This window comes from Mastigoproctus giganteus, chromosome 2 (genome assembly GCF_048544385.1).
Source record: "Mastigoproctus giganteus isolate SK-2022 chromosome 2, ASM4854438v1, whole genome shotgun sequence".
Classification (NCBI taxonomy): domain Eukaryota; kingdom Metazoa; phylum Arthropoda; class Arachnida; order Uropygi; family Thelyphonidae; genus Mastigoproctus; species Mastigoproctus giganteus.
Window position 1 is genome coordinate 192,852,776 of NC_143576.1, and position 26,996 is coordinate 192,879,771.

General features: G+C 37.4%; 1 protein-coding gene across 1 annotated transcript in view; it reads left to right on the forward strand.

Moving 5' to 3' along the window:
• The window catches only part of LOC150089868 (F-box/LRR-repeat protein 20), a 168,365-nt gene that overhangs the window by 124,384 nt on the left and 16,985 nt on the right, over positions 1-26,996 (forward strand). Inside the window, exons 14-16 of the mRNA XM_090389682.1 lie at positions 4,326-4,386; positions 19,903-19,947; positions 26,416-26,472. Of these exons, the coding sequence (XP_090245808.1) occupies positions 4,326-4,386; positions 19,903-19,947; positions 26,416-26,472 (163 nt within the window). The remainder of the gene's footprint in view (positions 1-4,325; positions 4,387-19,902; positions 19,948-26,415; positions 26,473-26,996) is intronic.

The window sequence follows — 26,996 nt, forward strand, 5'->3', positions numbered from 1 at the left end:
ATCATCTAACTTACTTGCACCCTCTGATGGTTTCAATTACAGTCCTAGTGAAGTATAAGCCAAGAATCACTATGAAAACAACCTCAAAAATCGCACGTGAATATGATCGGTTCAAATTAAAATGTGAAGCCAGAGCAAACCCAGATGTTTTCGTTTACAAATGGTTTAAAAACGGAGAAATGCTAACAAAACAAGGAAACGCTTCTCTTGAAATTAAAAGCGTTATGAGAACAAATCATAACGATAACTTCACCTGCTTAGTTCGAAATGAACTAGGAACAGCCCAAGGTTCCTACGTAATGACAGTATCTTACGGACCCATTTTCATATCTAAATTGAACGATATTGCTACAATCCAAGGAAATCCAGTTTTGCTACAGTGTGAAGCTAGAGGAAATCCACTTCCAGTAATAAAATGGTATTTCGAGGATAAGATTATTCAAAGCAGTATCATTTCTACTTTATCAATTCCTAAGATGACACGTCAAACGTCAGGTCGCTACACTTGTACAGCAGAAATCTCAAACTATCCTTTAGTGAAAGACCAGGCATTAATTTATATAAAAGGATCACCAGAAGGAAACTGTAAAACACACTTAGCAAGTTTAGGAGACGACGTTCGGCTACAATGTGTTTTAAACATGTTCCTCCTCTACAGAATGTGACCTGGAAAAATACCATGACTAATGAACTACTAACCACTCATTTGGAAGTATGGAGTCAACGAGTTGTAACCAGTACTCTCAGCATCGACTCAGTCCAAGCAAAACAATTTGGCTTTTATGAATGTCTTGTATGGAATCAGTGGGGACAGTTAAAATTAGTGGGGCATCTAGAAAGGAATTGGTCTCGTGAAGCAGTATACCTTACGTTAGGAATTCCAGCTATAGTGTTGATCTTAATCACACTAGGAGCAGTATTATGGAAGCTATGGAAGTGTGGAAGCATCAATATGGAAACTTCAAATCAAATACGCACTTATCAAGTTTATTATAGGGAGAATGACAACGATCGTGTAAGCATTACCAGCCTAGAATAAGAAGAAAAGGGGGAGGAAAAGCCTTTCTCCTCTTCCCTGACGTCTAAGTGAACTTCAGAAGTGTTTTTATTTTTTGGAAACACTCAAACTGTGTGTGTGCAGGGACTCACTGTCCCGTGTGAAAAAAGAAAAACTTTCGAGTGAAAAAAGAAAAAAAAAAAAACACTTAGAACTTTGAACTTTATGAATACTTCTGTTGACATTCTACTGACATTCAAATGAAATTGTAATGTTCTACTGACATTCAAATGAAATTTTAATGCAATAACTATGTTAGAGTGATATACTTGTAATAGTAATTGTGAAATAATTATGAAAGTATTAATGCTTCTAAAGGTTTAAATTCTTGGAAAAATAATTTGATTGTTACTTTTCTACTATTGATCAGTATTATGTGTACCTATATATTAGCACTAATTATATATTAGCATTATGAAAAACACATATATAAATCTAATAAGAACATTTGCTAACTTTGTTTATTTTGTTACATGAACAATGTATCATGCTTGGAGCAAAATCTTGAAGGACGATTATGCTATGGAAAAGACGTGCATCATTCTTTAAACAGAAGTGTACTACAGCCTAGCAGACCAACGAAACATTGTGCTTGTTTTTGTTATATGAACAGTGGACACTTGAGAAGATATAATGAAGATAAGAGATGTGTTCCTTATAAAACTGTACGTGCGCGAAAATGTGGGAAAATAGCCAAAGGAAGATTTACGAACTTATTATTGTTCATTACTAATGTTATACCACTGTTATAATATTATAGATATTAACCTTTTAGTATTTTATGTTTGAAAATATAAATATATAGTCTAGTTATAGAGGCAGTTGTAAAGGAAGAAGCCATCTTTTACTTTGGGAATCTTAGTTTAGGGCCCGATTTGGTTTTTCAGAATTGAAAATCGTGATTTTCTTCTAAATCCCCAGTCTCAATTCTGAAAAAGGGGGGAGCTGTAGAAGATGTTGCAGTGCTAATTCCGCCTTTTCCTCTAAATCTATAATAAATACATTAATTTTAATTTCTCATAATTCCCCTACTTAGTTATTATCCAAAACCTCATTTATTGACAATTTTAGAGTTATTAAAACTGAGTATTAAAGCAAGTTAGATGTTTTTAAATCTTTAAATTGGAACCTGTTATAATGACTTAAAATATGGCGAAATTAGCCACAGCAACTATGTAAAAACAAAGCCTATCTAAACTCTACAGAAGCCTGCAGTTGTTTGCCGGCGACGGCTATCTTGGGAGCCACCTACGGGTTACATTTTTATAAACACAGAAAGATGCACTTAGCTTGACATGCAAATGATGACGACAGAAAAGGGGGGGGGAATCAGAGAGATACACACACACCCGTGTGAACGGATATCGTAGATTCCTCCGAGCAACATAAACTCGGTGAATATGTAAGCTAGAGACTCTTCATTTTCCTAATAAGGAGCTGGTGAAGTGTCAACACGTCTGGCCAGAATGTTTGGTACGTGGCGTAATCGAGGATGATGGTGACTCCTTTGATTAAGTGTCCCATAACGTGGGAGTTCTCCATTAAGAGAAAGGAAAATGTATAAACAATAAGGGAGAACTAGAGCTATATAAGCAGGGCCTCGAGACCCAGAAAAGCGCGGAGGACGGGAAGTCGGAGTCCAGAGAAAGAGTCGAGAGGAACAGAACGGAGAGGTCGGAGAGGACGGGAAGTCGGAGTCCAGAGAAAGAGTCGAGAGGATAGAAGAGAATAGAGCGGTTCCAGTCGCGGAGAACGGAGGGAAGAGCCGCCGCCCCGCCGCATCTTGGACTGGTAAGTTGAAAATGAAAAGATGGATTCTTTCTAGCCTTTTATAATCTTGTAACTAATAACTGCTGTGTCTAAGAATGATAATTCTAAAGAACATGATCCTATTGCTATCATAATGTTTTGTTGAATTTATATCACTGAAAGGACTAAAATGTGTAAGCTTTACTTGTATTAAACTTTATTATGTTTTGCATTATAGGAGTTTCTCTTGACTGCCAAAACCTCACATTCAACCACTAAAGTAGTAAGGCAAAACGTTAAAACATGATTAGGAGGTAACTGCGGTGTCGAGCAAGTTAATTACTCGATAAATGCAACGCTAAAGTTCAAACTGCGAGATGGAAAGGGGATGAAACATTCTCCCTCCCCATCTTGAGGGTATACGAAACTGTCCTATAAAACCCACTAGACGATCAAACAGAACTATATTCCAGATTAGAGGAGATGAACACATTAAAGCAAATTAAGACGGCAGACCAAAAGAAAAGGGTCGGAAACAACGTAACTACACTTAGAACAAAAAGTATAGGTTATGCCTAGACTAACTAGTTCTGATGCGGCCACACCCTAGTACACACAAGACCTAAGCAAGTAAGTGAAACGAGTATATATGTGCAGCGAGTATGTGTGTGTGTGTGCGAGGTGACATTATGAACCATGGCATATCTCTGTTATTCATATATGATTGCCTGAAATATTGGAAACCCTGTTTGCTGATTATATGAATGAATGAACAGTGTGACATTTGTATGTAGAAAAGAATTGTTGATTCAAACACACTATAAAAAATGTAGCTATTTCATTTCATTAGTTCATTTTTCATTTCTTTCTTGTTATTTCATTTTTTGTTATTAATTTAATATTGTCTTACTATTAGAAGAGGATGAAGTTCAGCTTACTGTACTTAGGGAAAAAGTTATTATGTTATCATCCCATTGATATCCATGGACAATTAGAAGTTATCTGTGGATCAAGATGGAGAATACAGAAATTGCATAGAATTAGTAGTCATTTGTTGACATACAAAATCAGAGAATTGATGATCAGGCTGTTTTTGTTGATCAATCAAATGGATCAATATGGATCAAGCTGGAATATACAGAGTCACATTGAATTAGCAGTAATTTTTAAAATTATAAAATTTCTGTAAATATAATACCAGATACCATGATTACAAAAAAAAAACCTAAAACTAGCACATCTGACATACAAAATCATCAGAATTGATGATTAGGCTCTTTTCTGTTGATCAGTTAGATTGCAAATCTAACTGATCAACACATGCAAAATGCAATATTAGAGGAAGAAATACTAGTTGCCTCATATATCTGAATCTATTCTTAAATTCAAAATTGTACATTATAGTCTTATGAAATATTTTTAGCATTTAATGTTCACTTTTTTTTCACAGTAAAAAATTCTATAATATATTTATGTTAAACATGGACAACAAAGTTCAGATATTTTATATATTCTTTAGGACTCTTGAAGTTGCTGGCTGCTCACAATTTACAGATAGTGGCTTCCAAGCTATGGCAAAAGTAAGATATGAGGGAGAATAGGAAAATGTTATACTAGCCTTAACTTGAGAATAAATTGTTAAAAGCCACATATTTAATTATGATGCATAGTTGAATTAAATGAAAATGAAATGCTAACTTTTAAACACAGAATTCCATATGAAGTTTACAAAATTTATAAACATCTGGTGTTCTGCACTTAATAGCATTCCTTTTATCTGAGTTCAAATTATATGCAAACTGTTGTTTTGTTAAAATTTTTAATGTTTTGTGCTGAAAATAAAGAAATAATAATATTATTTCTTTATTTTTAGCACAAACATTAAAAAAGTTTAATGTGATAATCATTCAGAATGATAGCTGTTGCTATGAACAATGCACTGTGCTGGCACTGTACACCCAGTGATATTAAAATATGACCAAATATTGCCTCCCACATAATACTGAATGGATTCCTCCATTAACAATGATTTTAGCCATCACTCAATACTAATGCAGAGGTTGTGCAAAATACTGGCCATAAACTGAGTAGGCCTCAGGAGACATTTAATCAATCTTGGGATGGTCACATATTATTAATAAGTCTACTCTTCATCTATTTTTAAACCAATTTACTTTTTTTTTTCTTTCTTTCTTTTTTTTTTTTATGTTTTGTAAGAATTGCAAACCTTTGTTTTCTATGCCTTAATGTTTAATTGGGACTATCTCTTATCATATATAGGCTAAAAAAAAAAAAGAACCCTCCTTCAGATTTGTTTCTTAAGAGTAAATTGAACAAGTAGATAGTTATAAAATAAAATTGGTAGGAGTTATATTCATCACACTTTAAATTGCTATATGACTTGATATTCTAGATTTTTCGTATTCTGAAACTAGCCTCTCCACTAGCCTGTTGTTCAGTGTCTTATCGTTGGCTCATAGTTTTTATCAGCAATTTCTTCTTGACATATTTCTTCTAAATAGAAGTTTTTTTTTTTTCTTTTTTCAAATTTTATTTTTTAATGATACGTTGATAAAGGTAGAAATTTTGCAGCTGCATTCTTCTTATTTCAGATTGTTATGATTTGATGTTCGTAGACTCTAAATCTAAACTGAGATATTAGATTTTGAAGTATGTTCTAACACTTTGAGAACTCCAGTTAAATTTGGATTTGAATACTAAATAAGTCATATGTAAAAGAACCAGGGTTTATCTTGTTTCAAATCAAACAGATCATGTCTTCTATCTGTATTATTAAATCATTTGTATCATTTTCAAACTGTAGAATCATTCTTGCAAGGCTTTGTCCCTATGGTTAATTTGAAATAGTTCCATCCAGCTTCCCCCAATAACAATAATTGCCTATCCTTGTGTTGACATAGTATTAGTCAAACCATGGAAGCCCCAAACTTTTCTTAAAAAATAAATAAATAATAATAATAAAAATAAATTAATTAAATAAAAATAAATTGCCATGTGTTTCTCTCCTCATGTAGTTACTTATCCAGCTGACTATAAATATCCCCAAACTGCCAGCTTCAGCTACTCACAAAGAGAATTTATTCTGGTAATTAACAACTCACAGATTAAAAGAAAACCTTCCTACAATCAAATCTAAAACTCTTCCTCCATAATTTGAATATGTAGTCCTCTTGGTTCTGGAATGATATCAATGAAAATCGTGCATTTATTCTTTTTATTGTTGCTCTCTCAGAGAGGTATAGTAAAGTGAATAAATCAGATCCTAATAAATGAATCGGAACCTCAATCAAATTCCCTCTAAGATGGCCCTAGGTCTGTATCCTACATATTCAGTCTTTCCTCATATTGGTATCTCTTTTCCAGAACTTACCTGGTGGGTTCCTGCCATTGAATCCTTTCCAGGAGTTCCTTTTCTTTTTTTTAGTTGTATATATATTTATATACACCTAACATATATTTTTATATAATTTATTTATATATTTTGTGTCTTCACACCTGGATACACTATTTAAAGTGGTCTTACAACTGCTTTATACAGGAGAATTATGACTTCCCTGTTTCTCTGTAGGAAAGTGTTCAATAAATAATCACTACTTGTCTTACTACTACTGCTATTTACTATCTGTCTACACTGCATGGAGAACTTCATGTCTGCCCATATTGTAACCTCCAATCCCTTTTGACGTTGAAAACATCTTTAGTGAGGTTAGTTGAATTTTTGTGCTATGAATAAGCATTACAGCATCAGCCAATTGTTTAACCATTATGGTTAAACAATTAGCTACATAATCTTGCAGACATTTTCACTGCCTGACCGATTACATACCTGGTACATAATTATTTCCCTCTACTGCTTTTAATTCAGTCTCACAAAATGTACAACTTATTTTGCAGTTGCTATTCTCCAAGTATAAAATGCATTTTACTGATCATCCTTGAAGTTTATACAAGTCATCCTGAAGGAGTGCTGCTTGATATGGATCATTAACCACTTTTCTCATCTTGATATCATTGCAGATTTTGACATTATGCCCTCTACCATTCAGTTTATGTCATTTAGGAATATTGAAAACAACACTGATTCCAGTATAGATTCTTGGATATCCCACTTCTGATGTTAGCCAAACCTGAAGAATAACCATTAACCACAACCCTCTTGTCTCCTGCCCTGCAGCTACCTGCAGTTCATCTAAGAATCTTAATTCTGATCCCAACATGTTCCAGCTTGTGTAGTAAGCTCTCATGCTGGACTGAGTAAAATGATTTGCTAAAATCCAAACAAACAACATTGAAATTATATCTTTTATCTGGCTCACAAATGTTTCTGTCCAAATAGCTAACCAGGTTGATTATATGTGATTTTCTCTTTAGAATACTGTGTAAACTTGGAAAAAAAAGTTATTAATAAAAGGTATAGATTAAGATGATAATAATAATTATGATTAAAAACATTTAATATATTAATTTGGACATAACATGCCAATGGCGTGTCTCATGCACCATCATAAAATTTTTCTTCTGGTCCAATGTCACATCAGATGTGCCTTTCTGTTTTTATAGTTATGCAGCTTGTTTTCCCGCTCTTCTGGTGAAAGTATTGAACTGCTTTCTGTTTATACTTATCAAAACAACTTCACAAACTAACTGAATGTTTACATTAAATTGTTAGCTGCTGGTGGCTGTAGTTTTTCTTATTCACTGTATATTTACTATCTACCAGAAACAGTGTTTAGTCATGGTGTCAACACCTTGTAAAGTCCTTTCTGATGGAGAAATTGTTAAAACTTTCTAATTCAGAATTTTGAATAAATTTTGAATTAAATAAAAATTTATTCATACAATTTCATTCAAATAATTTATGCCAATGAAACTATTTCCATGTAGTCCAATTGGGTTTCGGTTTCAATAAGGCTTTTTTTTTGGTGTGATTTATTAACATGGGACTAAATGAAAAAGACTTCTATAAAGGAAGAAAGCGGTAACAGTGGAAGTAGACAGTTTGGTATTGTAAGATATGCTCCAGAAAACTAGCATTGCATCCCAGTGAATATTTCAATAAATACCACATGCTACAATCATATAAATAATAAATATTTAAAATATCTAAAACATTTTTATAATGTTATTAATCAGTTATTATATAATAACACAAACTTAAAATTAAATAATTTTTAAAGAGCTAATATTCAGTATTTGTGTGTGGTTTTTTTTTTTTTTTTTTTTTTCCTCTGAGCCGGACCAGAACGGGAAGACAGCAGAAATTATGCTGACTGCAAAGGGCTACGACATAAAATTGGCATAAAAGTATACTGGCTATAAGTATTAAAAATGATAAAAACAAATACACTAGGAGCTTTCAGCTTCTTTACAGAGCCTTTCTTGATTAAATAGAACATAACTAGAGTCGAGTTTATACACAATCTATTGGTAGACTGAGATGAGATATTGGTCATATGAGCACAGCCCTGTGTCATGGAGAAAGGGAGTGATATACATCCTATTTTTAAACCATTAGTGTTGTGTGAAATGATCAGATATTGCCCCTCCCACCCCTACTTCCCTTTTTTCATTCTACTTTCTTTTTCCCTCACCTGGGTTTTTCTTTTTATTTGTTAATCTCCCTTGTCCAGGTTTTCTTTTCTTTTGGTTATTAGTCCTTCACCCCCTTCTCTTACCCTACACATTATTTTTTTCATTTCCCCCTACTCCCTTTTCTCTTACACAGGAACAGACAAGTGTTGATTTAGATTCCCCACGATACAGGTTTGTGCCTACATGACAGCCAATATGTGTTGGAGATACAATACCTTCTCACACAGAGCTTCTCGATGCTCACTGCAGTGAATTCCAATCGGAATTCTATAATAGCTATCATTTTCTTGGTTATTCTACCCATAAGCCCAATGTTTTCACCAATCATATTTTTTGCACCGCCAGTTGTGACTCCTACCAGATTTTTAATATTTAATCCTAACTTTTCAATTGATTGGCAAAAATTTTCAGTTGTTCCGTCAATACTCTGTAGATCAGCTAAATCTTCAACTGTTATAAAATTATCATTAATTCCATGTATGAAAATAAGCAGTTGGGCTATGTTATTTACATCAGTACTGTCACACTAAAATATTTCATTTGTTTTATGTTTTCCAAAAGTTCTTTGAATAATTCTTTCCAATATCTTCTACTCTTCGCATAATTGTTTGTCGAGACAAACTGTCTTGTATCATTGTTCATTTCTCTGGACAAGTTTCTTCCACAGCTTTTAACAAACAAATTCACCATCACTGAATGGTATACTTTCAAAAGTGATCAAATGCACAACTTGATAATATGGGCCTTACAGAAGATAAATTTCTTGACTGATATGTTTTCAGTGTGTTTTGTTGTTTCTTAATTCGTTTTGTAACATTGAATACTCTTTTCTTTGCAACATTCCTTTATATTGATCATAAGATTTATGCTTGGAATCAGTGGCATTTTTTAAATTATATTCTTTAAAAACTGATACAGTCTCCTTACTTACCAAACACAATGCTTTTTTCCATCATACTCTATGAAGAAATCTTCAGTCCACTTTTGATCAAAAATACGACACTCCAAACTGACTGTCCTCTTTTCAGAACCTTTTTAAGGATGTTTTTTTTTAATTCAGTACAAATTAATAACAATTCAGAAGAGTTATATCAAAATAGTAGAATTTCACAGTATGAAAAGATTGATATTGTACATAACTGTATTTAGTATACGTATAATGGCACTGGGCAACATGTAGACATTTGATACAGTCGAGATCGACGCTTGCATGCCTGTACACACAGTGGCATGACTGTTTTAGTTCACTTTCTGCACGGGCCGTATAAAAATTATTTGCTGACTGAATCCGGCATGCAGGCCATATATTGGTCCCCTCACCACGTGCAGGTGCCCACTGTCCTCCCTCGATGTGGGCACCTGTACGTGGTGAGGGGACCTCCCAGTGACGCTGCTGGACATCCAGGCTAGCATCACTGGGATCCAACACCCACAGCCCAGGTTCCAGGCTTACATCAATGGAATCCGGCGTGTTTGCCGTGCGCTGCGACCCGTGGAAATTCGGAAAGGGGGATCCTGGTGGTTGAGGGGCCCAGCTTCAATACACCACTTTGGCCCCTGCTTCGACAAGACGGGTGGTCCTGGAAGGCCCGGCTAGGATCAATCGGCTAGTAGGCTCACCTGCGAGGGTCAACCGTGTCAATGCCACGCCCCTACCCTCATGGTCCGAGGGACAGGATTCAGGCTGGCGGCGGTGCAGGTGTAGTGTCTGGGTTGCCCTGGCGTTCCACTCCCGAGCGCATTTATTGCATGCCGGGTAGTGGGCGTCCCTTTGGGCTCCGTGGTGGGTGGGGAGCCCGGGCACTGAACCACTTCAAAACTTCATGAATCCTGATAAACATATTCCTTCAGGGTCCCCAGCCCGGTCCCTATCTGAAAATATTGACGGAGAGGCAGATAGCATTATTGCTACAAAGAGGCAGCGAACTGAACAACCATCAGGGCCTGTCCCAAGGTTCTTAATAATGCATTCCACCAACGAAACACCGATTGGTAAAATGTCACCCTTTTTTATACAAAAAGGGTTGGATGGGTTAGCAGGTACACCCAAGTCAGTTAAGAGGCTCCGTTCTGGGGACCTCTTGATTGAAACAAAAAATGACAGGCAGTCTGACCATCTACTCCGAGTAACATCAATCGGAGGAATACCCATAACAGTGACACTACACAGAACACTAAATTCATCGAGAGGTGTCATTTCAGAGTGGGACCTTCTCGACGTAACCGAGGAGGAAATCTGCTCCGAATTAAAACCACAGGGAGTTATTGCCGTCAAGAGAATCACTGCGCGAAGGGATGGAAAAATTGTTAAAACCAGGAGTGTTATCCTGACTTTTAACTCTCCCAAACCTCCTGATGAGATTAAAGCTGGCTACATCAACTGTCCAGTGCGTCCATATGTTCCAAACCCTTTACGGTGTTTTAAATGCCAGAAATATGGACATTCTCAAATGGCCTGCCGTGGAGTCCTTGCATGCGCTCGATGTGGTGCAAAGGACCACGAAACAACAGCATGTTCGGCCACGAAACCCACCTGCATTAACTGTGAAGGCGAACACCCGGCCTACTCACGAGCATGCCAGAGGTGGAAGGAAGAAAAAGAAATTCAACGGCTGAGGGCAGAGCTAAACATATTGTACCAGGAGGCAAGGAAACAGTGAAACCTCTCAACATCAAAAAACCTACCTACGCCCAGAAGGTAGCAGGGAGGTGTTCGATTTGGACTCAGACGGACATGTCCGTCCCTCCAAAAGAATCATTTACTCCCATCGCACGTTATCTTTTAAGCTCCCAAAAACCTGCACAGAAGGACCAATCAGCTGCCACTCCTATATCGGTACCTCCTAATGCTCCACAAATAACAAAAGCAAATGCAAAAGAAAAGAATAAGAAAGGTGAAATACCACCTAGTACCCAAGAAAACATGGATGTCGAGCAGAAGGAGGTACAAGAAGACTCAGTTTTGGAGCTTGCTAAGGAGGAAATGGACACTGGACAGCGTCCATACTTCCCCAGGAAGGAGAAAGCCAGAACTGAAAAAGGTAAGCCCTCAGCACCTCGGAAGCCGCCTGATGGACCCACCAAGCCAAAATAATGGCTAAATTCCTACAATGGAATTGTTGTGGATTCCGGCGAAATATTGATGACATCAAGGCCCTCCTGCAAAAGCACGAGCCAGTTTGCTTTTGCTTGCAGGAGACATATCTAAAGGCAAATGATGATCCCACAATGCACAACATCACAATTTTTCGTAAGGATAGAATTGCGGATGGTCCTGCTCGTGGGGGAGTGGCTATCCTCGTCGGCAATCAGACCCCAGTTCAGCCCTTGCTAATTACAACTAGCATGGAAGCTGTTGCAATTCGCCTTTCGGTGGGATTTATATTAACAGTTTGCTCTCTTTATTTGCCACCTGGGACTGACATCCCCCAGGGAGACCTTGATGATCTTGTAACGCAGTTGCCTCCCCCTTACTTACTTCTCGGGGATACGAATGGACATAACACCCTGTGGGGTAGTGCTAACATCAACGGAAGGGGACGAGCCATAGAGCGTATGCTCAATGACAGTGACCTTTCCCTTCTAAATACCGGAACAAATACCTTTTTCCACATGCCTACCCATACCTTTCCTGCCATTGATCTCTCTATATGCTGCTCCCCTTCTCTACTCCCTTCACTTACTTGGGAAGTGGAGGAGAACCCATACGGAAGCGATCACTTCCCTGTGATAACCTTGTTACACAGTGGGAGACTGTCTTCCTTTCAGGTTACCACGGTGGAAGATTGATCAGACCGACTGGATTGCCTTCCAACATCAGGCAAATTTTGATCTCAGTACCATCAGCCAAGAGCCTATCAATGATGCAGTAACGTACATCACAGAAGTTATCGTCCAAGCAGCTGCAAATGCAGTTCCAAAAACATCTGCCCGGTTTCCACCATTTCCCAAACCTTGGTGGAATTCACAATGCACAGCAGCAAAAAAGGCTCAAAACAAAGCATGGGGGATATTCCGCTGATATCCTACCACGACCAACCTTATAGCCTTCAAGCGTGCACGAGCCAAAGCACGCTACATTCGCTGTCAGAGTCAAAAGGGATCATGGATCCGTTTTACATCATCTATTAACCAGGCTACCAATTCTAAGGTAGTCTGGGATAAAATCCGGAAAATGAAGGGAAAATATACATCCCACCCTTCTTCAATCCTAGATTATAATGGATGCACTATTACAGATCCAACTGCAATAGCCAATGCTCTTGGGGAAACATTCTCTAACATCTCCGCAACATCCTCGTATTCCCCAGAGTTCCTGGTCCTGAAACATAAACTGGAAAAACAAGCACTTAATTTTAAGTCCAAGGGCCTCTATCCCTACAACGGGGCATTCACTATAGAGGAACTGAAAAGAGCCCTCACTCTTTCAAAAGCAAGTGCTGTTGGACCAGATGGCATCCATTATGAAATGATTAAACATCTTTCACCAAAATCTATGGATTGTCTGCTCCTTCTGTATAACAGAATCTTTATTGAAGGGCAGTTTCCGGACTCCTGGCGAAAGGCAATCATTCTTGCCTTTCCTAAGCCAGGAAAGGATCCAAAAGTCACCACCAATTATCGTCCTATTGCTCTGACTAGCTGTCTGTGCAAAATCCTGGAGAGAATGGTTAATTCTTGTTTAATATGGTATCTCGAATCAAATGACCTTCTCTCCAACATCCAGTGTGGCTTCCGAAGGAACCGGTCCACTTTGGACCATCTTATTAGATTGGAAGCATCCATCCGGGATGCTTTCCTAAAACGCGAACACTTGGTGTCGGTGTTCTTTGACATGGAGAAAGCGTATGATACAACTTGGAGATTTGGCATCTTAAAAGATCTGCATAGCCTTGGCCTTAGGGGGCAACTTCCCATTTTTATTAAAAACTTTTTAGCCAATCGATCTTTCCAAGTTTCGTGTGGGATCCTCACTCTCTCGTTCCTTCAGCTAAGAGGAGGGAGTACCACAAGGATCAGTATTAAGTGTCACGCTTTTTGCCATCAAAGTCAATTCCATCACAGAACAACTTCCTCCAACTGTAAACTGTGCCCTCTATGTTGATGACTTTAGCATATTTTGTCAGTCATGCAACATGAGGGTTATTGAAAGACAACTGCAGAAAGCCATTGATCGCCTTAATTCCTGGGCACTTGCTAATGGCTTCAGGTTCTCGCCGGAGAAGACCGTTTGCGTACACTTTTGTCTCAAGCGTAATCTTCATCCTGAACCTGAATTAAGGCTCGGACAAAATGTTATTCCAGTAGTGTCAGACACAAAATTCTTGGGACTTGTGTTTGATAAAAAGTTGACCTTTCTCGAACATATTCGTCAACTTCGTACAAAATGCACGAGGGGACTCAATATTCTCCGCTCTCTCTCCTCCACGCGTTGGGGAGCAGATCGATGCACCCTACTACGGCTTTACCGTGCACTTGTACGACCCAAATTAGACTACGGGGCCCAGGTATACTTCTCAGCCAGAGACAGTGCCCTTCGATGGCTTGACCCTGTCCATCATCAGGCCATCCGTATCGCTACTGGAGCATATCGCACATCTCCTGTCCAGAGCTTATACGTCGAAGCAAACGAACCATCATTATCCCTTCGACGTAAGCAGTTGTCTTTAAACTATGCTTTAAAGTTGAAATCCCTGCCAGACCATCCTACGTGGACATCCGTTTTTGAGCACGTTGGGAAAACTTGTACAATACCCGTAAAACTGCCAACCGACCTTTTGGCATTCGTGTCCAAGAGCTACTCAGAGAGTTTAACATCGTGGTAGAAAAGGTTGCACAAACACGAAAAGAAATTCCTCCACCCTGGCATGCTCAACCCCCACCGTGCGACTTTTCCCTTAAGAAATGGGTAAAGTCTGAGACCTCATCGTCTGTCTACCAGCAGCTCTACTCTGCACACCAAGCTGAGCACTCAGACTTCCTGCCCGTTTACACAGACGGCTCAAAGTCTGAATCGTGCGTAGGATCTGCTGCTGTCTTTCCAGACACTATAATATCTCAGCAGATTCCTCCTGAATCCAGCATATACACTGCAGAGCTGTATGCTATAGAGCTAGCCTTGGATCACATTCGAAATTGTCAATTCCAAAGGTCAATAATATATTCTGACTCTTTGAGTGTATTACAGGCTTTATTATCTCTGAGACAATTCTCATCCAGTTCTTTGTTGGGTTCAGCAGAAGATACATTCTCTTCATGAATACAAGTTTGATATCTGCTTCTGCTGGATTCCTAGCCACATTGGGATAAAGGGAAATGATTTGGCTGACGCTGCAGCCAAATCAGCAACACCCACTCATAATTGTTGCCTGTCAGTCCCCTATACAGACTACAGGCAAATAATACGCAACAAGATATATTCTCAATGGCAAGAACTATGGCACAGACAGAGAACAAATAAATTATACCAAATAAAGCCTGTAATAGAAACATGGCAGTCTAGTCTGTGCAGGAATCAGAGCGAGGAAGTTGTTCTTGCTCGACTCCGCATAGGACACAGTCATTTGACACATTCTTGTCTGCCGAGGGCGGATGACCCTCCTATGTGCGAGTCTTGCGACACCGTTTTAACTTTAAAGCATATTTTAATAGATTGTGTTAATTTTACCCATGTTCGCGATATATATTTTACCGCTTTTACTCATTCGACTGAGCCTTATACACTCAGTCAGATTTTATCAGACAAAGACCACATGTCAGCAGTTTTTAAGTTTTTACAAGCTATTAATATATACACACATATATAAATTGGATCATTTATTTTTAAACTTATACTGCCTTATATATATATATATATATATATATATATACTTATTCCAATGGTTCTTTATATTATCCTTAATATTATAGACATTATGGGTGTATTGCATGATTGCTTGCAACTGCATTGACTCATAAATATTTACATATTAGTTACAGTTATTGTCATTTTAACTTTCTTTCTTTATTTTTTATCAATAATTATAAATATATATATATAAAAATAACAATTTGACGAGGTAACCTTTTTAAAGGTTACCAGAATTTATCTTTATTGTTATTTTAATCGTTTCTTGGCGCAATATAACCTTAGTTGTTTTTGCGCCAATAAACCCAAAATCAAATTCAAAATTCTTTTTTCCTAAAATTAAAACCCGTGTCTTGCATTTTGTAATCTCTTTCCCTCATTATCCGAATTAGAATTCTGTGATCATTCCCTGCTAATAATTCCTGTACAATAATAATCATCTAATTTATTAATTTTGTTCTCTGTATTCAGTTTTTCTCCTGCTTTCTCCAGTCAAATAAAGGACAAATTGAAATCACTCATAAGATAATCACACTTTGTTCACTCATTCCATCTGTATGTAAAGCCACTTGTCATACTCTTCACAATCTTCTGATCTGTGACATATCCCTACTGTCATTTTAGTGCATAATGCATAAGTTCTGAATCTGGGATAGCTTATTTTGCACACTGGCTGCTTTTGATAATAGGCATCCCTTCTATCTTGCCTATCCTCCTGAATACATTACACACACACACACACACACACACACACACACACACACACACACACACACACCAATAGTGAAACTACTCATTCCCAGTGTGTGGGTGACAATTCATTTCCATTAGTCGTATTGCATGCAGGTCTGGAGGCCCCATTTTAGGAAGGATGTAGATTTGCTTGAGCGTGTACAGAGAAGGGCAACAAGATTGATGAGGGGAATGAAGGGATCCTCTTACCGGGAGAGGCTTAAGTTCTGCAAATTGCAGCAGCTGGAGGCTAGGCACCTACGAGGTAATCTGATTGAGGTGTTTAAGGCCTTGAATGGGTTGAGCATGCTGAATTCTGATGGGATTCTTCCACTTGTTCAGATTACGAACCTAAGGGGGCATAAATTGAACTTGAGGAAGGACAGATGTAGAATAGTTGTGCGGAAATTTGCCTTTAGCCAGCGGGTGGTTAATTGCTGGAACAAACTTCCATCTGTCGTTGTGGAAGTTGATAGTTTGAATAAATTTGAGGAACTGGACAGGCATTTGGAGGGAATGGTGTGTTTTTTTTTTTTTTTTTTTGGCTGATGCTGCATAAGCTTGCTTTCTTTGCATCACATACCACCACCACTACTACTACTATTTCAGCATCAGTTGTCCTAACCAGGAGTATTCAGATTCACTTAATTTTTTTGAAAATCCTGATATTACTATAGAAACAGTTAAGACAGTGTTCTTTTATAGTTTACTATCCTGGCACATTTGAGGTTACTTTTAAGCTTGCTTAAGTAGCATTAGCTTTTGTATCCCATTATCAGCTTTTGTAGTCACAAACACAAACTCTTGAAATATAGGCAAGTGTTGCTTTGACCCATATCATTAAAGTGCTCCTGTTCCCACCCCAACTAGCAGTTTTCCTGAACCCTTAAGGGCTCCTCACTGATAACAAAATCTTTTGTTCAAGTGTATTCCATCTCTAAAAAATGAATTCCTTCTACCTACTAGGGTGGGCCACACTGATAAAATCCCTGCCACCACCACTTTACAGATTCTCTCAAGCTTTGGATTAATTTACATGGCTTTCAGCACATAGCCCTTTTTTTTTTGCCAAGGCAGAATTTCAGACTCATATTGTTACCTAACTTGCAGCATTTTTTCAGTGTGGTTTCTATATTTATCCATCAAATTATTAATCCATGTGTGCATAATATCCACAGTACATAGAACTGTATAATGTAGGCCAGTTGCTAACATTTTTAAATTGTATAGCAGGACCTGAACAAGTGAATCTGCTATACATTTAAACACCTGAGACTGCCGAGACAGCTGTGTCGAAGCGACTGGCTTCTGATAAACTTGCAGGTAGCATGTGCTGTGCTTTAAATATATTTTGTCTAAATGAACAGCCAAACAGTGTTTCCATTTAAACACACCACGACTGTTTTGTGCATTTAACCTCCAGAACTGGGCTATATTTGTCCTACTCAGTGCAATACTATAAGACAGCTATGTAGATAATGGTATTTGTTTCCAAGTTGAAACCTATGCCTTAACGCCAAGTATTTTCAGCCTTAGTTTTTAGTAAGAAGAATAATCCCCATGATCATAAACCAAATGTAGTAAAATCTATAAATTTTATTTAACTTTTTTATCCATTTTTCGGAAAAAATATAATCTTGTTATTTTTGGAAAAGGTATTTGTAAAAGTTGATAAACTAACTGCACATATTACTGAAATTTATTCATAATATAAGGAATTGTAATGTTGCAGTAATTGTAACACAAAGTTCCACAAGAGAGTTCTTTAGGCTTGTGCTAAATGTGGGAATCCCATTACACATTACCATTACTATAGAACAGGGGTGGCCAACGAGTCGATCGCAATCTACCAATCAATCGCGGATTCAATTTCATTCGATCACAACAAATTTTAAATATACATTCATCCCACGATTTGTGTACCTTGTGCAATGTAATTTTTGAGATGGTAGATCACAGCACATTTTGAAGGAAAAAAGTAGATCACATCACAAATTAAGTAGGCCACTCCTGCTATAGAAGAACCATTTTTGTGATAGTAGGAAAATTAGATAACATGAAATCATTCTAGAACAACATAGTTGCATGTCTGATTGGAGGGAGCTTCAGGTTGGTGCATGTTTTGTCCTGTATTTCATGATAGATTTTTATAGCTCCTATGAAAAACTAATTGCTTCAGTTTTTGTTACAAAATTAATTATTCACAGCCCAACTTGAACATGGTCTATGGTAAGAGATTATGGATATCAACTTTTTGTACTGCACGTAATAATTCTTTTGTGCATTGCAGTCCTTGTTGATATGATACAATGACCCTACTCAGTTTTTCTAGTTTATATTGGGAAGACTGGCAGCAGAAAATGTAACAACACCTTTTATGGAAATTTGAACTTTGTAAATCTCATGTGCCTATTTGATAGGAAGGCCATTCATATTTTCACATCTATACACTTGAGCAGTTGTAGAAACTTTTGCAACTCTGTTTTAGCTTTTATAACAAATCTGTTATGAAAAATAAAAATTTTAAAATAAAAACAGTTAAGGAAAATATACATGTAAAAGCAAAGATCTCTTTAGTTCCTCACAGTGTGAGGAAGAATTTATTATTAAGTGTTTTGTTTCATTTTTTGTTCAATTATATTTTTGTATGCATAATTTTAGATGGTTAATTCTGTTTCTATATAGAGGAAAATAATGTCTTACTGAGAAAATATATAGAATAATTCTTTTAACAAATTTCAACTCTAAAGATAACATTCATTATTTATAATTGTAAATATAGCTGTTTTTTTTTTTTTTTTTTTTTGTGGTTGTTGGCGCATCAGCTTCTGTGGCCATAATGCACCTCCCAAGGTTTTTGCAGTACTTTGATCCAAGCCCGAGGCGGGATTCGAACCCACGACCTTTGGGTTGCCAGGCAGGCACTTTACCCACCTGGCTAGCCTGGTTGGCTAATATAGCTGTAACTATATGACCTTTTAAAAATATTAAATGCTGGAGATTCTCCTGTCATCTGTATTATTCTTTTTCTATCTGTATTATGTTTTCTGTTTATACACACCTTTGAGATGGAAATTCTGATAATTATGAGAAATATACAAGGGCTGACTGCAAGGCCTCATTAAAACTATTGTAGGCTCTGGCCACTCCCATAATTGCAGGCCCACAAGGTAGATTTGTAGATAAATATTAATCCTATAATACAATTATCATACACTGGTCCATATGATAAATGACTGTGATACTCTATGATATTCTGTGATACATAATGCTTTAATGCTAAAGTTTGATACTAAAATTTCTTAACTATGATACTTTATATTGTTTTTGTTGTCCAGAGTACCTTTGAAAATTTGCCTGATAGACATTTTTAATCAAAATTGCTCTGAAAATAGATAACACTTTTTGTGATGTCTTATTATAATAAAAAGGTTTTGTAAAATAAATCAGTTAAAGCAAATTATTAAGTTATTTAATAGGTTTAGTTTCTCATTTTGAGTCATGAGTTTTTTTTCTCCCTAAACCTTTTTCATTGGCCCTTGACAGCTTCACAGGTTCTGGGAACTGTTTGCTCATTATACCTAATGGATTATCTGTCCCTGTGATCCACGGGTAACATATGTAGTGTGCATGTTGCATGATTTGCCTGTATGTTCACAAAAACAGCCTCAGTGAAGATATAAAAACCTGTACCTTGGAATTATAGAGTATAAAATGGATTTTTTTATGATAATTTGATATTGAAAGATTTATACATTAAATTAATGTTTTCCACGGAATTGTTATTCGACATTTATAGAACTATGCCTTTTATTTAGTTTTTATGAAATGTTTTATTAGAAATCTTAAAAGAATGTTGTTACATGTGTGAACTAAAACAAATTTTCCTTTTTATTCTCTTCAGAATTGTCATATGCTCGAAAAAATGGATCTTGAAGAATGTGTATTAGTGAGTAGTTTTTAATTATTATGACAATTATGAAATTGTTCTGTAGTAATTTCATAAGTTGCCTACTGTTTAAAAAGACCTGAACCATGGAGTAGTTGTAAATAGATGTTCATAAATATATTAAAAATACTGAAATAGTAAATTCAGTGCAATTAATAATAAATATAAACATTAGTGATTATTTTTTGTTTATGGTAACTAAGCTGTGATTTATTTTGATAATCCACTCCAGTTTAACTGAAAAGTTAAGTTTTACATACATACACACAGGATGTTCAAAAAAGTAAATAGTTTCAAAAAAATCACAGTGAAAATTGGCATATTTATTATTGTTGAGAGATATGCAAATGCACAGCAAATCTCTGAAGGTTTCCAGTGAACCATAAAGGCCCTTATAAATGATTGTGCTCTAAGTCAAGTAAATGTTCTATGAGTAATGCAGCAAATTAAGACTTCATAGTCTATTCCTTCCAAGACTTCTGCCAGTATATCTATAGTGATCAGTGATCAGTGCCACTATCATGGATTTCACCTGAGGAATGCTTGTTCGTAATGTGGCATCTTTTACATAGTTCCACAAAAAGAAACTGTAGTGTTGGGTCCCAGAGACCTGGAAGTGGGGGGAGGACAGTGTATCTTTTGCACCACATTCCATCCATTGCTGAAGTAGCATATTATATTTCTCAGGCTTCTAGTGGGTCTGATGTTTTTGCATGTAGCCTTTGTTTATTCTGAAATTTAAGACTGAGCTCTTGAGTCCACCATGCTTTGCTCCGATAAGAGATTGAAACTGTTATTGACACTGCAGTTTGAGCAATAGACTGCAGCCAGCAGGTATGAAAGTGCAGCCAGAGCTGTGGGTGACATTGGTTTAGGGCTTCCCAGGGAAAAATGGATGCAGCATTTCTGTGGATTGAGGAGTGAAGAGCTAATCACTGTCTTCTTAACTGGTGCCTGATGTTTCCAGGATGTCCTGGAAGTGATTGGAATAATGAGGGCTACTGATAGATCATCTGATATGAAGGCTGTTTCAGGCTGGCTGTCAACAGTGAGGGTGCTTGTTGCATAGATTAGGTCTAACAGGTTAGTGCCTCTGGTAGAGAAAAAATTCTGGAGGGTCAGACCTACTGCAGCCAGATTAGAAGATAACAATCTGTGAAGACTGTGTTGACCTGAGCTAATATTAGTCTCCACACACAAGTAATGTTGCTTTGGGGGTGGCATTGATTAATGCCACCCCCAAAGCAACATTACTTAGATGTGGATGCTGAGTGAGGCTCTTGCAGCTTCAAACAGTTCTGTTTTTAGAGTGGCTGAGCTAGTCGGTGTGAATTTTTGTGTGTTGAAGAGAATGCCTACACCACCACCAGTCGTCCATTCCCTGGAGGCAAAAATGCCTTGCAAGCAAGCAGATTGAGAGAATGCGAGGTCCTCTTCATTGGGGGATAGCTATGTCTCTGTGATACAAATGATGTCATACAACCTTGACAGGAGAATTTCCATTGTCTGAAGTTTATTTCTCAGGCTTCTAGCATTTTGATAGAAAATTGTGCACATTAAAGAAGTTTGGATGATGTATGTCCTTGTTGGAGCTCTGATGGCCTTCACCAATCGTCTATGATTCGTTCTGGAGGTAGTGATCACATCAATCGTCATATGTCCTCCCTCGGGCATTGGTGGCAGGTGATCATGTCGCTGGCAAGCTTCTGTGAGACTCTTTGGACCTTTAAGATGGTCCTGTTCAGTATAACCTGAATGTTTCTCCCCAAACTTAGACTTGATGGCGGGTCTGAGTCAGGTTTTCCTTTCATTATTCGTGGTTTCAATCCGTTCAGGATACCGCATCCTGGTAGAGGTATTCTTTGAAGTATAGAAGTGTTTCACAAGTGCCCCTGCAGGCCAAGGTGATGCAAGGCTGAGTAGTTTATAGTTAGATTCTGCTGTGGTGATTTTGAATGATGCATAGTTTGCTGGTGAGCCTGGTAAATTCTCTGTTTATATCTAAGTCTTCATTCAGATAAGACCAGGTGCCTCCGTTGCCAGGTGGGCAGGAGCAGCAGTGCATAGCACACGCTTCTTGATTAGACCAGGGTTCGAGCCCATGACCACCAAATACGGAGGATGCGGAAAGGTCAGGGAATGACCACCGCATATCCCCGGAGCAATATGGCCTTAGTTGCTAATGCTCCTAAAAACCAAATAACAACAACAGATAAGACCACATCTGTTCAACAGTTGTCTGTGGAGAAAGCCTGGAGATGAAAACTGATTTTTCATGTGAAGAGATTTTCAGTGGAATCACATGTATTTTTGTTGAGTTAGCAGTCCCACCTGTGGTAGTTTGGCTTTTCTGGTGCGGTTACTGAGTTTTTTGTGCATTTATGCTTCCCGTTGAAAGGCAACATCTTCTTAGGAAATTTTGGATGTCCTGGTTTGGTTGTTTCTTCAATGTGGCAGCGCGATGAATAATTTCGGGATGATTTGCTGTGGTGCAGAAATTTCGGGATGCGATTTGGTTGATAGAGAGGCTCCGGTGCCTCAGATTGTAGAAGTTGCATCCTGGGAATTGGTTGCTCTTCTTTCTCCAGAGCGTGCGGCCTGATCCATAAGCTAAGGGCATTCTTCCAAGGTGTCCGGACGGTTGAATGATTAGATTTAAGGACATATGCAAATGTAGCAATATCGGCTTAATTTTGAGTCTTGGATGGAATAGTTTTGTTTCTGAGACGGGAGAGAATGGATGGTGCTGTCCTTCTGTGATTGATGTGAGGAGGTTAGGAGTTCAGATGCTGGTTCTCCAGAGGGGAAAAATCGATCATTGCGTTGAAAACTCTTATTCACTCCCAACATTTGTTCCTTAAATTGCTCGGTATTGATTCTGGGTGGGGGGTGCAGTTCATTTTTCTTGAGTGGGGGATGACATTCATCAGTTGTCTTTTCTTGTAATCGAGAATGATTTATTTACCTGGGAAGAACTGTTCATTCTTGCCTGTTGAAGAGGGCTGTTGGAGACAAGTGGATTGAGCCTGATAAGCGATGTCAGTCAAGGCCTCAGTGGAATCGCTTCTTCTGGGATTTTTAGGGGAAGGAATGTGACTAGATTTCCTTTTACACTCAGGACAAATTAACACGATATTGGTCTTTTCATAACCTTTATAAATCTTAATAAGGTCCTGCACGTTGAGAAGGTTGGTAAGCTCTCTAGAATCCTTGGACTTATTCAGTTCGATTTTATTGTAGATGTCTAGAAAAATAAGCTTGATGTCCTTGTTACATCGGTGCAATAATGTGACATTATCATGCAGTTCTGCGAGGTTCGCTTTCATCATACTAAAGTCGAATTCCATTTCAAAATGACGTCAGATGAGGTCTTCTGGAGGTTAGTTACTTCGTTTTTAGTGAAGGTGACTCTTAACATCACAATTTCGAAACTGCTGACAAATACATTCATGACGGTGGAATTACTTTCCGTTGTCATTTTATGCTGATGTTCGAGTTTTGCGACAATATCCTGTGTCAGATGGATGTGAGCATCTTTTAACTGACCTAGTCCGGATACCAATTCAGTAACTGCAACTTGCATTGGGTTTACAAGGGTTCTCAGCTCACCACAACCAATGGTATCAGTCTGTTCCAAATGTTTTCTGTAAAAGGTGGGATGCACTGTGTCAACTTTATTGTTGTCATTATTGATCGTTTTACAGGCATCACATTTCCAGGTAAGTTTAATCTTCTTTGCAAGCTTCTTGACATCCAAATATGGGCTACAACTACAAGGTCTGCAGAGGCATACCTGCTTACAGGAAGAACATACAAATAGAAAATCTGCTTGCTTGAGACATCCGGTACACACTACATTTTCGCCCATGCTGAATAAACTGAAATGTAATGTAATGTAATGTCAAAACGGGCTTAACAAGGTTGATGAAAAATTAAAATGCCTTCCGCGTTTCTACATTAAACTGAGTAAACTGTAAGAAGGTCACTTTGAAGGTGTGCCCTGGGGCAGCTAGCATTGAGCAGGGAGCAGGAGACAATCAGCAGGGGGTTGCGCTGACCTTGTCCACAACTGGAGTGGCGAGAGTGACTTTCTTTGTCAGAGGTGGAAACAACGATAAAAATCACCTGAATCTGACGACCCAATGCAGCATGTCTAGATCTAGAGATCCTCTGTGAGTTTAGTCCCTGGCAGATGAAAAGTCACCATTGAATAGCTTTACAAAACCATTTAAAACTGCTATATTTCAGGAGCACCTTTCAGCACATGTTCACCACGGTACTCACACGCACACTCCCGTTCATTACTGCTTTGGTGGAGAAATGGGAAGTAGCTCAAACCAGTGAGACATTTCCCCCTCCCAACTTTGATCAGACCTCATACATAATTTTTCAAGAGTGAGCCCACTAGAAATAGTAATAGTACAGGATATGATGCAAGAAAGCAAGCTCATATAGCATCAGCCAAAAAAGGAAAAAAAAAATAATTTCACACATTCATTCCCTCTAAACGTTTGTCCAGTTCCTCCTTGAATTTATTTAAACTATCAACTTACACAACAACAGATAGAAGTTTGTTCCAGCTATCAACTACCTGCTGGCTAAAGACAAATTTCCGCACAGCTATTCTACAACTGTCTTTCCTCAGTTACAATTTGTCTCCTCGGGTTCGTAATCTGAGCAAGAGGAAGAATCCCATCAGATTTGAGCCTGCTGAACCCATTCAAGGCGTTATACAACTCGATCTGATCATGCCGCAGTTATCTAGTCTCCAGACACTGCAATTTGCAGCACTTAAGCCTTTCTTGGTAAGACCACTCCTTCGTTCCCTTCACCAACCTTGTTGCCTTTATCTTTACTCACTCAAGCAATTCTACATCCTTCCTAAAATGAGGCTTCCAGACCTGTACACAATACTCAGGGCCTGACTATTGCCTTATACAAAGGGTTAATCACCTCCTTTTCCTTACTAGCAAAATTGCTGCAACACCCCATGACCTGCTCTGGCAGCCTGTCTGCATTGCTCTGAAAATTTCATTTCTGACTGCACAATTACTCCCAGGTTCTTTTTCATTATCTACCACCCTAAGTGTAGTACCACACAGTTGGTAAGTTTCTCTGGGGTTACTTCTACCCATATACAGTACTTTGCATTTGTCAATGTTAAACTTCAGTTGCCACTTCTCAGCCTATCTGCCCAACATTTCTAGATCCTGTTGCAGTAGCACACTGCCATTACTGTCATTTACAACCCTGCCAACCTTTGTATCATCTGTAAACTTCAATATTAATAATGTTATTAGTGGAGTCTCCCACTAATAACATTAGTTCATGAAGAGCAGCGTCCATTGATTTCCACTGTGTCTTCTGCCACTCAACCGCCCTTTTATCTGTTGTAACAACTTGTCCTTAATACCATACTGCTCCAGTTTGTACAGTAGTCTTCCATGCACAACAGTGTCAAAAGCTTTCATGAAATCCAAGTATATGATATTAAACTTTTTTGCATCCAGTTCCTTTGTAACCACATCATGGTATCCAATCAAATAGACATAGATGTCTATGTATAAAGTTTTCTGTTATCATTCATTGGAGTATGCCTTTATACATATGGCCTTTTTGGCCTCATTTTATTTGAATGCAGTGTGGGCTTTTAAAAGTCAAAATTTTCTGGAATTTGCATCCAGTTGCATTTAAATCCTGTGATGCAGAAACAGCTATAGAGATGATAGATGGGACTACTGCAGAAATAGATGGTATTGCATTAAAAGAAGAAAAAAAAAACTAATGAAAAATAAAAAAAAAAGATGGAAACTTCAAAGAGGAACAGTAGATACATATTTCAAATGGAAAGCAGATGGTAATTTCAAACCACAAGCCAATTATTTTTGATTTTGAAAATAATCTGTGGCATCTCAAATGATGTTGGACTATAAAATAAAAAAAATTAAATGAATTCATATTTAAAAGTTGTCTAGTTTTCAATTTTTACACATAAGTTCCACAAAAGAAAAAAATAAACTTTTTGCAGAGGACAAGCAATATTAGGAAAACTCCTGAAAAAGATATAAATAGTACAATTTTAAAATGTAAGAAACATTTTCAGTGATGTTAATTTGTTAGGATAGAGTGAATAGACTAGCTTGGAAAATCATCCACATCTCCACCCACCACTAGATGTGAATCCAAAAAATTGGAATGAAACAAAAATATAATGCATGTAATATTTATAGGTTTATTTTTATTTCATACAAAAAATTAAGTTGCATGAACTCCATATTTTCAAGAATTATATGAGTAAACATGGGACATTAGCCATCACTTTCTTAAAACATAAATTTTTCTTTCCCATACATAACTGGCTAAATAATTTTTGCTCTGTTTATAAGTGCTGTTACATAGAATTGTATACAAATAAACTGATAATACAAATATAAAAATATTCCATAATTTTGTTTTTCTCTCCTGAAGATTACAGATAATACACTGTGCTATTTAGCTGCTGGTTGTCCTCGGTTGGAGAAACTGGTAGGTGAAACATTTTAAATAGGTATATCAAGTTTTCCTTTTATTCTAATATAGTAATTAGCTTAATTCACATTAAAATTATGAATAATTACTATATTAGTAGAATAATAACTACTAATTACTAGTTTTGCATTACCTAAAGATTTCTGAGTCTTACCAAAGAAATGTGAGCTGTATATTAGTAGAGATAAAAAACAATTATGATTCACTTTTTTTTTTTTTTTTGTAAAACAAAGCGCTCTGCTGAAATAAATTTTCTATAAAAAATTGATGTAATAGAATAAAATTCTTATTAGTATTAATAGTAGCAAATGATGCAAGAAAGCAGCAACCTTATACAGCATCAGCCAAAAAAAAAAAAAAAAAATCCCATTTCACTTATTCATCCCCTTTAGTTTGTCTTCTTCTTCCCTGATTTTATTAAAACTTCCACAACAGTGGATGGAAGCTTTTCCCAGCAATCAACCACCCATTTGCTGAAGGCAAATGTTCTGCACATCTTTTCTGCAACCATCCTTCCTCAG